The following is a 15,347-nucleotide window of genomic DNA, read 5'->3' on the forward strand; positions in this document are numbered from 1 at the left end:
TGTTGTGACGGATGATCAAACTTTGTAGCGTGTTTCCTCTAACTGCGTTTTCCGCTAACCCTGAGCCAACATTTTAGAGGTTGAGGAAGCACATTTTAATACTCACAATAAGTCACAATATTATTTGCAGTTAGTGGAAAAATCCACGGAAAGAGGGACACAAACGCGACAGTTTTAGCCTCCTCTCTTTGTCCCTCCACCAGGGGACAATCAATCCTTTATTAAAAAAGGAGAGTATGGAAAGAGGGAGAGATCAAGGCATTCCATTTTATTGTTTTAACAACTGGGTCTTTGTGGAATATGAATTTGTTATTATGGATTTATGAAATGTGTTCTGTTTTGAATGAAGCAGTCAAGAAAACGAAACGAAACCTAAACCCATGGTGTTTTGATATTTTTGGTCCTGTACATGTGGTCAGATCAGATAGTCTGAGCAGAATTGGGTGTTTTTTGCCCTTTGCTGTGTGTCATCTATTCTATTCAGCATGTTGGGTTGCTTGACTTCTGTTGGGTTGTGGCAACTTGATCATCACTTCTGAGATATTGACACCTTTTTCCTGAGGCTGGCTCCAATGCTGCCAACACACCTGGCCATGGATATGGTGGGACTTCTGTGATGAGTGGGGTCAGAGGTGGTGGACAAGCTCTGCTCCAAAACAAGCTTGCTAGATATGTTTGGGATCTCCTCCGCCACAACCAGCAGCTGCAACTAGTAGCTGTGCACGCCATGCAGAGTTTTGACCTCTAGGTCAGGCTACAGATGTTTTTCCAGCACCATCATGTGTTGGTGAGAAACATGATGCGCCTGATCAAAAAAAGCTGCTTGTAATCTGACAGACGAGCCATGATGAGATGTCAAGGTGCGTTGTTGAAAATGAAGATCCTCTTCTTGGAATCCTGTCTGAGATGACAGAAGATGATGCTGCATTTGACCCACTTTGATGATGTGATCACGTATTTCTGTTTAGTTTTGAATGCATTCTCATCTTATTGTTGAATTTAATGTTGAGAACTGACATCTTGAAAGAATTTAGGTTTTCTTGTAAACCATAACCAGATAAAAAATGATTTCATTTGTATTTGTGTGCGTCCGTCTGATGCCACCGCACCTTCTGAAACACCCAGGAGAAACATTTTTTCCACAACTATTTTATATTTAACATGGTGTAAACTTTTAAGATGTCCCAAAACTTTTTTCCAATATATATGTGGCCTGTATGATGTACAGGGTGACATCATATAATAGATTTTGATGTGAATGAGCCGACAACACGTCATTGGACAGACCTCTGCTTGTCTTCATGCTGAGAATCATGTTCTTTAATCTCTTTTCTGTGTCAGCAGACTGTTCCTGCTTAACCGTTTAGACTCACATTTAAAAATGAGCGAATGTGTGATGGAAGAGGAAGAGAGAGCAAAGTCCACAGTGCCCAGCTGTGTGTCCATGAAGAGCGACTGGTCCAAAGACAACCTTTACACTTCGGGATTGGATCTCAAGGCTCACCTTTAAAGTAAGGTTTTCTGAACCACATAACTCTGCCTTAGAACATTTCACAACCATACAAAACATCATTTTGTGGGTATTAGCCTCCACTATCGTGAAAAATGAAATTCATCAGGTCTTTAAAAAGAAACGGTGCACAGTCCTTTCACCATGTTGGCCTGTGGAAAACCAGTGTTGTCGGCCGATGGACCAGCGTCCCCGTCGTTGCCGGACCACCGTTGGCCACCAGTTGGGTTTGGGATCAAAGTGGGGGCGTTTCCTGTATCCGGTTCTCCTCACGGATCCATGACTACAACATGTTGCTGCAAGTGCAGAGACGTTTGCTCTGGAAAGAACTTTAGAGCACATTCAGTGCTGCAGGATGAGGGGCTGGAAAAGGTGCCAGTTCTTTTCTCACTGCAGGGAACAGTTAAAAAAAGCAGCTTAAACTCTGAAAACATGAAAATGATACAGAGACATCATTGATTATTGATTCAGTTGTTATCCAGAATGGATTAGAAATGTTCCTGTTTGATAAAAATGCAGTGAATTGGGATTATTTAACTCCAACCTCTACAGATTATTTACCTTCATCACAGTCTCATCACTATTTCTGATGTTTCCTCAGGATGGACGAGGACAGAGCAGAGTCCACAGTGTCCAGCAGGGTGTCCCTGAAGAGTGACCACTCCAAAAGTGGAATAATAAACTTCAGAAGTTCAGAGAAAATGTAAGAAAACTAAAGCGTGATGATGTGTTTGTGTGGCACCCTTTAAACTTTGGTATCAGACCTCAAGGCTCACCTTTAAAGTAAGGTTTTCTGAACCACATAACTCTGCCTTAGAACATTTCACAACCATACAAAACATCATTTTGTAGGTATTAGCCTCCACTATCGTGAAAAATGAAATTCATCAGGTCCTTAAAATGAAACGGTGCACCAACATGTCAGGCGTTCGCTCCCATTAACTCCCATGTTAATTTTAGTGTGGTAAATCTTTTAAAACTGAAACTTGCTTGTGTTTTTAACTGGTCATTTCTCCTACATGGGTTAACATCATCTCACTAAAATTCCTAGGCATATTTTAAAGTTTCCCAACAATATCCATCATTGCAGAGTGCTCCAGCTCTCCATTTAGATACGGATGGGTAAGACATGGCAGGTCTGTGCAGCTTGTTCTGCCACACTGTTCCACCACATGTCATGAAAATTCATTAAAAAGTCTATTTATAAGGCTCCTGGTTCTAATAAACCCATAGACAACAATATCAGTCATTTCTAAATGGTTGAAATAAGCTTTTGAATACGCGTGACCTCTGTGCTATTTAATGATCAGTTTCAGAGACCAGACGACTGTATTTGGAGCATAAATGGAGAACTTTTGTTCTATTCTATGAGTTTATATTCCTGATTTGGCACTTTTATTTTTAACATAAATTCACAATGAGAAAAGCCACTAAACACTTAGATCAAATACACTTTTCTCCAACTAAACGAGCTTGTTAGAACGTAAATAACTATTTTTTGCTCAGTGTTCATTCAATCTTCAACTGTCAGAGCAAACTGAAAGTAGAAGTGAACGCAGCCTTTCTTAGGCGTTGCTAACGCCCAGTAGACATGTATAACCACTATTCCCATTTTTGACAGGTATCAGAAACGGTCTGCTTCCATTGGAGATTCCTCCTGTCCCGAGGGTGAAAAAAACGGAGAACTGAACTGCAGACCGCCGACCTGAACAACAGCGTCTCACGTAAGCTCGTACATTTGTATTTATAAGATACTTTTGGGTCGGAATAAAGGAACAACTTGTGTATTTACAATGTGCAAGAGAAGATCCAGAGAGCACTTGTTTGGTTCCACTGGAACCCCTGGACCCTCTGAAGACCTTCCTAAATGCTTAGACAGTATTTAGCAACATTTAGTCATTTAGTTCTGGAAAGTGTTAAAGAGTTGAAGGCAGGTGACCTTTACAGGACAATGGGTCTGCTGAGTATGATGTGTTTGGAGAAGGTTTGATGTGTTTTTCTAAATATCATCCAGCTTTTACCAGCTGTTTAGTCCAAGCAAACTCTTGGAAGACATGGAAATGGTTGTTATAGACTAAATTACATTGAAACCCAATGAAATAAAAGAATAGGTGTACATAAGAAGACATAACATTTCAAACTGACAGTAAGATGGGTCATTACCCGACTGTTGCTTCTATCATTCAAACATGACAGAATATTTTCCAGTTGAGGACATCTGTGTTACTGCTGTAGATGACAATTGTAAAAGGATTTAAAAGATTGTTTGTTTCAGAGGGTGGTGAACTGCAGGAGGTGATAGAAGGTCATAAGATGAGTCTGAAGAGAAGATGTGAACATGTGACTGAAGGAACTCATGAAGCAGGAAGTGGAACCCTGCTGAACAAGATCTACACTGAGCTCTACATCACTGAGGGACAAAGTGAGGAGGTGGACACACAACATGAGGTGAGACAGCTTGAGAGAACCTCCAAGAAGAACATCCAGGACACTCCAATCAAGTGCCAGGACATCTTCAAAGTCTTATCTGAGCAACAGAGACACATCAGAGTGGTTCTGACCAACGGTGTCGCCGGCGTTGGAAAAACCTTCTCAGTGCAGAAGTTCAGTCTGGACTGGGCAGAAGGTTTGGAGAACCAAGACATCAGTCTGGTGCTTCCGCTCTCATGGAGGGAGCTGAACTTGATCAGAGATGAGCAGCACAGTCTTCTCTCACTGCTTCATGTTTTCCATCCAACATTACAGAAGATCAGAGCAGAAGATCTGACTGTCTGGAAACTTCTGTTCATCTTTGATGGCCTGGATGAAAGCAGATTTTCACTGGGTTTCAACAAGCATCAGCTCATCTCTGATGTCACACAAGTATCGTCCGTTGGCGTGCTCCTGGTGAACCTCATCCAGGGGAACCTGCTTCCCTCAGCTCTCATCTGGATCACCTCCAGACCTGCAGCAGCCCATCAGATTCCTCCCTCGTGTGTTGACAGGATCACAGAAGTACGAGGCTTCACTGACTCCCAGAAGGAGGAGTACTTCAGGAGGAGGTTCAGTGATGAAGATCTGTCCAAGAGAATCATCTCACACATCAAGGCCTCCAGGAGCCTCCACATCATGTGTCTGATCCCAGTTTTCTGCTGGATCACTGCTATAGTTCTGGAGGACATGATGACCAGAGACCAGAGAGGAGAGCTGCCCAAACCCTGACTGACCTCTACTCACACTTCCTGAGGGTTCAGATAAAGAGGAAGAAGCAGAAGTATGGAGGAAAGCAGAGACCAGGGAAACTGACTGAGGCTGATAAAGAACTCCTTCTGAAGTTGGGTCGGCTGGCGTTTGAACATCTGGAGAAAGGAAACATCATGTTCTACTCAGAAGACCTGGAGCGATGTGGACTGGACGTCTCCGAGGTGTCGGGTGTACTCAGGAGTTTGTACAGAGATCTTCAAGAGAGAGAGTGTGATCTTCCAGAAATCAGTCTACTGCTTTGTTCATCTGAGCATTCAGGAGTTTCTGGCTGCCGTCTACATGTTCCACGTTACACCAGGAAAGACACAGCGGTTATAAGTCAGTTCCTAAAATATTCTGAACCATCCCCTTTTCCTGGTTGCTGGGTTGTACACAAATAACGATCCAGTCACATCTCTTGATGACTTCCTCAGGAGAGCACTAATGAAATCTCTCAAAAGTGAAAATGGCCACCTGGACTTGTTTGTTCGCTTCCTTCATGGTCTCTCTCTGGAGTCCAATCAGAGGATCTTGGGTGGACTGTTGGATCAGAGGAACAGCCACCCAGAAACCATCCAGAAGGTCCTCAACAACCTGAAGGAGGAGAACAGTGATGAAATCTCCCCAGACAGAAGCATCAACATCTTCCACTGTCTGATGGAGATGAAGGATCAGTCAGTCCATCAGGAGATCCAAGAGTTCCTGAAGTCAGGGAAGAAATCAGAGAGGAGACTGTCAGAGATCCACTGTTCAGCTCTGGCCTACCTGCTGCAGATGTCAGAGGAGGTTCTGGATGAGCTGAACCTGCAGCAGTACAACACCTCAGATGAGGGACGACGTCGCCTGATTCCAGCTGTGAGGAACTGCAGGAAGGCCGTGTAAGTAAAGATTTTTGGGCCGGACATCGGCGTTTAAATCAAGCGAGTGGATCATGTCAGGTAGCAATACCCCCTCCAGTGGTCATTCCTTCAATTCTTTATCTCCATTGCAGCGTCCATAAATTAAAAAAAACAACAATTCATCCAGAAATGTTCAACACTGGCTGGATATAAGTTCAAAGGTCAATCCAGACAAACCAACATAAGGCAGGAATAATAGGAGCCACAAGTTAACTGACTATCATGAAATTACTGTCATGTCATTAAATAACTTTTGTTTGTTTGTATACATCGTATTCTAACGACAGAAAAACACATTTTAACTAATGACACGTGACTATTTTGCTTCATTTGTTCAACGTAAAAACAGCCGGCCTCGTTGGTTTAAATGGGTGTTTTAGGTCTTTGTGGCGGTTCCGTTTGGAGCCTTTATGTGACCCACAAAGTTGTTTGAGCCTTTCCACACCCGTTAGGTGGCAACTTCATCACTAGCAACAAAAGGTGCAGTGAAAATGATTTGAAGGGAAACAGGCAGATAGAACAGAAGCTGAGGGCAATCGATGCAACCAGAGACTCTGATGTCATCGATCGGATCGCTGAATTAAGACTTGACGCACCATCGTACAAATTGGATGAAATGCAAAATATCCAAAGAGCCGATAGACAGATAAAAAGATGCACGTTTCTTTAAACCATTTGCTACAATCATTTTAAATATTGAGTAATTATGAGCTGTTCTAAAATAAGACAAATGTTGAGAATAATTCAGTTGCATTTCAGATCTGATGGTCGTTCAAACTGTTGCTCTACGGTGTTGAATTTAGCTTTTCCAGGAAATGAGCTACATTTGTGTTGAGGTAGATTCTCAGATAAGTTGATGAGAAATCCCAAAGTTTGACTCACTATTTTTGTTTCATACACAACAGACTGTCTGGTAGTGTTCTTTCAAAGAGTCATTGTGAAGTTGTGGCCTCAGCAATGACGTCAAACCCTTCTCATCTACGGGAGCTGAGCTTAAGATGGAACGAAAACCTGGCAGATGCTGGAGTAAAGTTACTGTCTTCTGCAATGATGCATCCAAACTGCAGACTGGAGACGCTCAGGTCAGGAGGCCTCTGTTGGTCTTTTCTAAATTTCTTTACATTTTCTGCTTTTCTCTTCATTTTCAGATTTAGAAATGTGTTTTTATTTGCCCCATTTATTCCTTTTCCAGACTGAGTGACTGCAGGTTATCAGAGATCAGCTGTGACTCTCTGGCCTCGGCGCTGAGGTCCAATCCCTCCCATCTGAGAGAACTGGACCTGAGTCAGAACCAGCTGAAGGATCCAGCAGTGAAGCTGCTCTGTGGTTTTCTCCAGGATCCTCTCTGTGAGCTGGAGACTCTCAGGTCAGTCAGAGATGATCCAGTACTTTCCCAGGTGTAACTAGTTAGACAATAACTGTTTCCATGTTTGATCTTTGTTATAAACGTAGTGTTACAGTTCTCAGAAAAAAGACCACACAGGACAGATTTGCAGTATTAAATTGGTTGTGGAAATCTGTCCCATGTGAGGATGGTCATCAATGACTAGAAAGGAAGTATCAGTTGTAGATTTGTCTTGTTTTATTTTAGGCTGGCCACAAAACCACCCAAACATTCAGACCAATCAAAAATGGTTCTTCCTGTCTTTTAAAGATCAGAAGGAAAACTAGAAACCAAAAAAAGAAAGCTGCTGCAGTGTGCCATGCCCCTTCTCTCCTGAGAAAAGCCATCCCAAAAAAGAGAAAAGCCCAAGTGTGAAGTGAGCACCCTGTTAAACCTTGGTACCGAAAGCCTGCAGTCATTCTCATCTTAGGTGGCTTCATTCCAGCCAGAAGCCCAAACCTGCCTCCCTCTTAAAGGGGCAGCAGGTCAGTCCAACCACAGAAACCTTCATGAGGATCTGAAGCTTTCAGCATCCACAATTGTTGCACCTCACTTCCATTGGAGTCCAAATCAGAAGTCAACAAGTTGATTCTACACCGATTCTACACAATGCAACCATTTTAAAAAGGTTTCCATGCATAAGTTTTCACACATTTTTATATAAATCTGTTTGTTCATCGCCTCCTCCTGTTGTAATGGTCATTAAAGAAAATGACCTTATTGGAGTTTTTCTCCTCACAAATATGACTTTCTATGAACGATGCAATAAATGCAGCTTGCAATCTAAGACAATATGGAAGTATGTGTATATAATAGTAGTGGAAGTAGCTCATAAAATAATACATTTGCTCTTCTCATCGAATCTCTCTATGTTATTAAAGAAAAACCTGCTCTTAGTCAACAAAATCTAAGACATCAACCAAAAATCCTAATTTTATACAATCTAATATAAAACAGTAGAGAAGACTCTTTCTGCAGAGACACTGGTGGCAGGAATGCAGAAGTATCACCTGCTCAACTTGGAAGGTGGAGCAGAAACCACCAGCTGAGAAGGTCCTCAGCCAGAGGAAGTGGTGGAGAAGCATGAAACTTGCTAAGCTCCACCTCAGCTCCAGAGACGGGCTGAGCTGGAGCTGTGGCACCAGGTATCGCCCAGAAGAGCCTCCAACAAACAAGCTCTTCTCTTGGGAGGAGAGGGCTTTGAATCTCAGCTCAGTGTGCTTGTCTCTAGTAGGTGGCAGCTGCACCTTTTCCTGAGGTCCTTGTTGATGCCCTGAGGGGAATTGATGCTCCTGCAATGTTTTCTGGCAGCATTGAGCTTGCAGTGGGGCAATCAAACACACTGTGGGGGGGCTCTCTTTCCTTCTCTCATCTGGAGAACAAGTGACACCAGCTGCCAATCATTGTTGGAGAAATGTGCAGTCAGGGGAACTCTGCGTCCAGACTATAGCCACCCTTCCAGCATCCAGCAGTGTCTAAAACCTTTGATTTGGTTTCACCAGAGAGTGTAGGGATTGCAGGGTCGCTGCAGCATCGCCCACAAGCTGTCGGGAGTGGGTCGCTTTGTCCCAACTCCTGACAAGAGTTGAGTGCTATTGAGAAATGTGCTCTCACAAACTTGGAAGGTATTTTGACCCACACACACTTTACATACGCTGTAGATCTTGTCCAACCGCCCTGAAAGAACCCAAAATAGGAACATACGGCAGATAAGCCGGTGCAGGACCAGAGGTTTGTTGCTTGTAAGCTGTGTTTTGCTCTGGTACATGTTGATTTTTATTTGTCTTCTCTCAAAATAATTGTTATTTTAGCCTAAGTTGCTGCAGTTTATCAGAGACCAGCTGTGATTCTGTGGCCTCAGCTCTGAAGTCCAACCACTCCCATCTGAGGGTTCTGGACCTGAGCCTCAACCGTTGCAGGATTCAGGAGTGAAGCGGCTCTCTGTTCTGGACTGGAGAGTCCAAACTGTAAACTGGAGAGGCTCAGGTCAGTCTTCATTTTTCTACCTATATACCAGCTGCTAAGATGGTGAAGTGAGGCTGTTCTCAACACTGCTGTGATGCACCACATTAAAAAAATTCCTTGGAATATCGTGAATTCAGGTCTGACCCAACTAAGAACTAACGTAGGTTTAGTACTGACGCAGATAACATGCAGACCTGCACCGTATAACCTCATCCTGCATTTTTCAGATTAAACTACTGCAGGTTATCAGAGATCAGCTGTGGCTCTCTGGCCTCGGCGCTGAGGTCCAATCCCTCCCATCTCAGAGAACTGGACCTGAGTGGGAACCAGCTGAAGGATCCAGCAGTGAAGCTGCTCTGTGGTTTTCTCCAGGATCCTCTCTGTGAGCTGGAGACTCTCAGGTCAGCTTCCTTTTATCTTCGACATAACAACTAAACAATGAAAGGCTTCAAAATAAACTCCATTGACTTTTGGAGAAGAGAAGTTTAGTATGAATTGAAATGAGCCATTGAAAGTCAATTTTATAGATACTTTTTAACTATGTTGTTGCTGTAATATCCCAGTTTATCAGTGGGGGGCCAGAGCTCTCCTGACTCCAAGGGCCCTGATTAAATAATGAAATAAAATGAAATAATGATTTTGAGCAAGTGTAATATGACTTTTCCTCCAATAAGAGATCATTTCTTGCCATGATTCCTTTTTCAGATTGATTAGCTGCAGCTTATCAGAGATCAGCTGTGGCTCTCTGGCCTCGGCGCTGAGGTCCAATCCCTCCCATCTCAGAAAACTGGACCTGAATCTGAACCAGCTGAAGGATTCAGGAGTGAAGCTGCTCTGTGGTTTTCTCCACTTTCCAAACTGCCGACTGGAAACTCTGAGGTAAACACCATTCTCAAAAATGTCCATTATTCCATCCGAGGGTCCTCACACTTTCTGAGTGTGTGTGTTGTGCCCAGTTCCTTCAGGAGGGAGGGCCACACGGGGACCACTTATTCATGATAAACTGATTTAAGGACAATGAAAAAGCCCACAGATGGGAACCAAAATTAGACAAAACTAGGTGAGGGTGCCTGGTAGACACCAGCCAACGAGGAGGGAGATGGTGAGGGAGACAGGAAGTCATCTAAGACAGGTTGTGCCTTTAAAGATGAGCCACAGGTGAGATGGATCTCCATGATGAGATGGGAGGGAAAGAGGTGGGGAGAACCTGGGAAGAGTGAGGGCCAGAACAATATATATTCTCCTCTGGAACAGTGCAAACCTGAGAGGTTGGAATTGTGGTCATTACATATTACTATCATTTTTTAACCTGTAACTAAATTAAATATTACAGATCATGCCTTTGATTAACCTTTCAGATTAATATTGGTTTCACTTATAACCTTATAAAAGTTTCCCTTCTTTATTTAGATTATGGGACTGCAGTTTATCAGAGATCAGCTGTGGCTCTCTGGCCTCGGCGCTGAGGTCCAATCCCTCCCATCTCAGAGAACTGGACCTGAGTCACAACCAGCTGCAGGATTCAGGAGTGAAGCTGCTCTGTGGTTTTCTCCAGGATCCAAACTGCCGACTGGAAACTCTGGGGTAAACACCATTCTCAAAAATGTCCACTATTCCATCCGAGGGTCCTCACACTTTCTGAGTGTGTGTGTTGTGCCCAGTTCCTTCAGGAGGGAGGGCCACACGGGGACCACTTATTCATGATAAATTGATTTAAGGACAATGAAAAAGCCCACAGATGGTAACCAAAATTAGACAAAACTAGGTGAGGGTGCCTGGTAGACACCAGCCAACGAGGAGGGAGATGGTGAGGGAGACAGGAAGTCATCTAAGACAGGTTGGCTGTTTCTGAACCCCCCCCGTACCCTACATAGTGCACTCAATAGTGTGGACGCCATTTTGCAATAGTGTCCGAATTGTTAGTGAGCATCGCTCTACCCTATGTAGTGCACTCAATGTATCCCACAATGCACTGCGAAAAGTACAAGCGAGCACCCTAACTCAGAAAATGTATCCACCCCAGCCCCCAGCCGTAAAGGCTGATGGGATACATTTTTTTAACGTAATTTCTACTGTGCGGTTTGATATATGAAATTTTTGGAAATAAGAATTTTTTTCAGTAGGGGTCCAATATGATCATCTTAAAATATTACAACATAAATGTGTAAAAACAAATCAATCAATCTTCACTGATCCCCCCCCCCACACACACACACACACTTAAAATTGTTCTTCAGAACCGTCTGTTCCTCACCAGGCGACAGAATCTCAGTAAAATAATATTTACAAAGATAAAAAGTAGCTTTGATCCATTTTTTGATGAAAAATTGCTTTATTAAATGTTTTCACTACAGCAGAATATGACTTGAGAATGTTCCATCACGTCTTGGCTTGAAAATGTCAAGGGACACTAATTATTTTAGGTAATAAGTAATTATTATTGTATTATTATTGACATTGATATTTCATTTTATTATATAAAGTTAATTATAGGGTAAAATATTGCATTTTCATAAAATGGCCGCTGAATGTATTTCTGATGGGTTAAAATAATTAAATGGACCTGGCCACTTTCCCCGGCGACCGGTTCGTAATTATTATGCGACACCAGGACGTCACTTTACGTGCGCCGTAAATGACGCCGTTGTCCGAATACTAACTTTAAATTGAGTGCAGTACGTAGTTCACTCAATCCATGTCCCCCATGTAGTGAGTAGTGAACAGGGAACGAGGGTGTGGAGTCGGAAACAGCCGTTGTGCCTTTAAAGATGAGCCACAGGGGAGATGGATCTCCATGATGAGATGGGAGGGAAAGAGGTGGGAGAACCTGGGAAGAGTGAGGGCCAGAACAATATATATTCTCCTCTGGAACAGTGCAAACCTGAGAGGTTGGAATTGTGGTAATTACATATTACTATCATTTTTAAACCTGTAACTAAATTAAATATTTACAGATCATGCCTTTGATTAATGTTTCAGATTAATACTGGTTTCACTTATAACCTTATAAAAGTTTCTCTTCTTTATTTAGATTACGGGACTGCAGCTTATCAGAGATCAGCTGTGGCTCTCTGGCCTCGGCGCTGAGGTCCAATCCCTCCCATCTCAGAGAACTGGACCTGAGTCACAACCAGCTGCAGGATTCAGGAGTGAAGCTGCTGTCTGATCTCGTAGAGAATCCAGACTATGGGCTGGAGACATTGAGTCAATTCTGGTTGAAGCCAGTCAACTCCCGCTCATCTGCTGCATCACTCACTGACCACTGGTAAGAGCATCTGTGGAAACATCTGCCGTCTACTCCCTCCATAGATGAAAAATTCAGTTTTAAAAAGCGCTGGTGGACTTCAGGAGATCAGTGGATGGTCGACAAAGCAGAAGCAGCTTCGCCTTGAAGTTAAATAGTTCCTGGTATTACACATGCTTCTTTATAAAGTTCTAAATGGCTCCTCGGCCACTCTAGAAGCATGGAAACATTCTCTTAATTGTCTCTTCAAATGTCTGTATTATACGTTACTATTTTATTACATCATGCCTTCAGAATCTTTAGGGTTTAGTATTTACTGTCTCTGTGACATGGAGCATTGGAATATTTCAGCTGCAGAGCAAAAACCCATCAGAATGACGCTATCGGTGGGAACCACAGGTCATTTGACTTTAGTCAGTCTGTTCAATGTTATAGGATTTATTGCAATCTAATAAAAACTATGAATAAATGTGGGAATAGGAAATAAAAAGAAGCAAAATGACCAAATAAAACTCCCATTAATAGTGTAAATTTAAAGATGTCAAAATGGAATATCAGCTTAATTTAATCAAACATAAAGGGAAAGGCCTCCTTTAAGTTTACTGCAAAAATAAACACTAAATCAAGAGCGACACCGCGCCAAAAACGTCTCATTCTCTCTTCTGTCTCCACTCATTCTTTTATATTCTCTTAAGATAATGGGGACGGGGTCGCGTGATAACAAAACAACCTAATTGGGGACTATATTTTTGTTGCTAGAACTTTGGCTCTTCAGAAGTTTCTATGTTGGCTTCCACAGATGTGCATCCACTAGAAACTCAGTGTTTTTGAGGAACTACCAGGAGCGGCTGGAGTGGAGGCCAATGACGCTATACTACATATAGCTACATATAGATCACCGTTATCCTCAACCCAAAAGACCACCAGTTGGCGCAGCAATACTAAAGATAGGAGGTTGTGGTCGTTGCGCAGACGCGGAGTGATATCACGCACAAACGTGCCCTATGTTCTATATACCGTATGTTCGCGACCAAAGGCGCACCGTATTAAAAGGTGCAGCCTCAGTTACGGGTGCTATTTCTGTATTTAACACATACATCAGGCGCTCCGGATTATAGGGCGCGGGCATGGTAAAACATACCGCTACCATAGCTAAAACAGGCATGCTAGCGCGTATTTAGCAATTTAGCGAAAGCCGGCAAGTCGAACAACCGACAACAATGTTTCCAAAATTAAAACTTTGGTATTTTTCGTATTTTGTTATTAAGCCCCGGAGGGCTGAAGCAGGACCGCTGTTAAAAATGTATCAGTCCGCGCTTCCAGTTCTGGTGCAACGTCCAGTTCTAAATGTATGAATCCGCGTATTGACGTTTCAACGTCCCATCAGTAAAGGGAGAGATTGGATATAGTCCCCCTGAGGTGTGTTTTTTAGAGCAGTTCTTAACAACTTTCTCTTTGCCTGATAGAAGGTCCAAACATTATTTCACTTCCCTATAAAATACTCTAAAATTTGCCATTCAAGATCAATCCCCACCAGGTATTTCATCCTCTAAATTTCACAATTTCTTATTCTGTCAGGCTGTTTTTAAACCTTTGGCAACATCAAATAAAGTACTCAACTGGTATTATGTCAGGCTGGTTTACATCCCACTAAAGAGCCAGCAGAAATAAAGCACAACAGTTACACAGACTACGCACAATAATATAGAGCATATAAACAGTGTTGAGATGGGTTTGTGTCACTTTAGTAAAATCAAAGCATTTTTCTTTATGTGCCAGCAATGAACACAATCTAAGAAGTCTCTGACACTAAACATATGGAGCTCCTATAGAACAAACTAAAGATTTGTTGTTATTAAGATAAAGAAATGCAACATTTCCCCCAGAGAAACGATGGCGATGGAAAAAGCCCTGGCTGTGTGTGTGCATCACAGCAGGCGTGGGTTCTCCTCTCTGGAGTCATGCGGGGCTCCTTTGAAGGGCAGATGAGGAGGTTGGTTACAGATTCCCCTCAGAAAGATGATTACGGTGCCAAAGGTCATCACCGGGGTAACCAGGAAGAGGCAGAGTGGGTCTACTGTACGAGCGATGCCGCTCCAGTTATCCTTCTCCTGTCAGGACCAGACATTTACGCCACTTTTGATCTTTTTAAATCAGACTTTGGGTTGAGGACTCTGTTTGAACCCTCTGAGCTCATTGTAGTCGTTCTTGTTGCGCATGTGTTTAATGATGTAGTGGCTCCATCCACAGCCGGCTTGATCTCTGCGTACAGCTGATGGCTCCTCCCTCTTCTTGTGGTTTCACAGCTCCACACAGACACCAAAGCTCAGAACTCAAATGAAGCTACTGATGCTTCTATATCTCATGTGTTTAAATGTTTCTGGAAACGTCCTGGCAGCGTGTGTGACTCGGGTCACCAGTCCGTGTCTCCCGGACTGTTTCTCAAACATCAGCTCACTGCGGGACTTCACACTGTCGTACTCCTCAGCCGAGGCAATGGAGCCCACTGAGCTGGATCGCCGCGGTAACGCTCCATCCCAGTACGGCTCTGCCTCAGCAGGGCGGGACATGCGCAAGATGTGGGGTAATCGCTGGAGGAAGAGCTGGCAGAAAACAGAAACAGGATTTGGAACACTGATACTGATGTGTGTGTGTGGTGTGTTATAGTGGTATAGACCCAAATCTCCAGTTTTTAGATGGTGGCTCAACCAGATGTTGTCCTGATGTGACCCAGAGGAACTTTTGGGCTTCTTCTCCTGTGGAACAGCCGATGTTCTTGTACGAAGCTCCCCAAACCAAGACGTATCCAAAGCGGGTTCGTCTGGTCCGGTTTTCCCGGCGGTCCGTTATCGAGACCCGTGAGGCCGAACAGGTCGCAGCATTTGTGCTTTTGCCTTTATTTGAGCAGCTTGTTTTTCAGGGGCGGGAGCTTTGCTCTGTTTGGAATTTAACGTGTCCCGCACCCCCCCGAGGGATCACGATCATGGGCTTTTAGCGAAATGAGATCCCAAAGTTTAGCTGCGTGCCCGTCTTAACACCGTCGTGGTGGTCGGGTTCCGTTATTGGAGCCCTGATCTGAGGGGAGAGGGTTTAATCAAATAAGAGTGAATAAATAACAACGGG

General features: G+C 43.3%; 2 protein-coding genes across 20 annotated transcripts in view; one reads left to right on the forward strand and one right to left on the reverse strand.

Annotated features, from left to right (window-relative positions):
* Positions 1-15,347, reverse strand: part of LOC130537198 (ribonuclease inhibitor-like) — a 180,748-nt gene that overhangs the window by 105,416 nt on the left and 59,985 nt on the right. The gene's annotated exons all lie outside the window — the stretch shown is intronic.
* Positions 1-15,347, forward strand: part of LOC130537196 (ribonuclease inhibitor-like) — a 267,517-nt gene that overhangs the window by 914 nt on the left and 251,256 nt on the right. For 5 of the 19 annotated variants that reach the window (XM_057053780.1, XM_057053767.1, XM_057053770.1 and 2 more), the window contains exon 2: positions 1,345-1,511. Coding sequence is in view for 11 of the 19 variants with exons in the window: in XM_057053767.1 (XP_056909747.1) it covers positions 1,390-1,511 (122 nt within the window). In the remaining 8 variants the exon portion in view is untranslated. Of the gene's footprint in view, positions 1-443; positions 861-1,344; positions 1,512-2,111; positions 2,294-3,131; positions 3,235-3,785; positions 4,915-5,117; positions 5,611-15,347 lie in introns of those variants that run through there. The other 14 variants (XM_057053776.1, XM_057053777.1, XM_057053788.1 and 11 more) reach the window with 9 other exon arrangements.

Source organism: Takifugu flavidus, chromosome 14, assembly GCF_003711565.1.
Source record: "Takifugu flavidus isolate HTHZ2018 chromosome 14, ASM371156v2, whole genome shotgun sequence".
Lineage (NCBI taxonomy): Eukaryota > Metazoa > Chordata > Actinopteri > Tetraodontiformes > Tetraodontidae > Takifugu > Takifugu flavidus.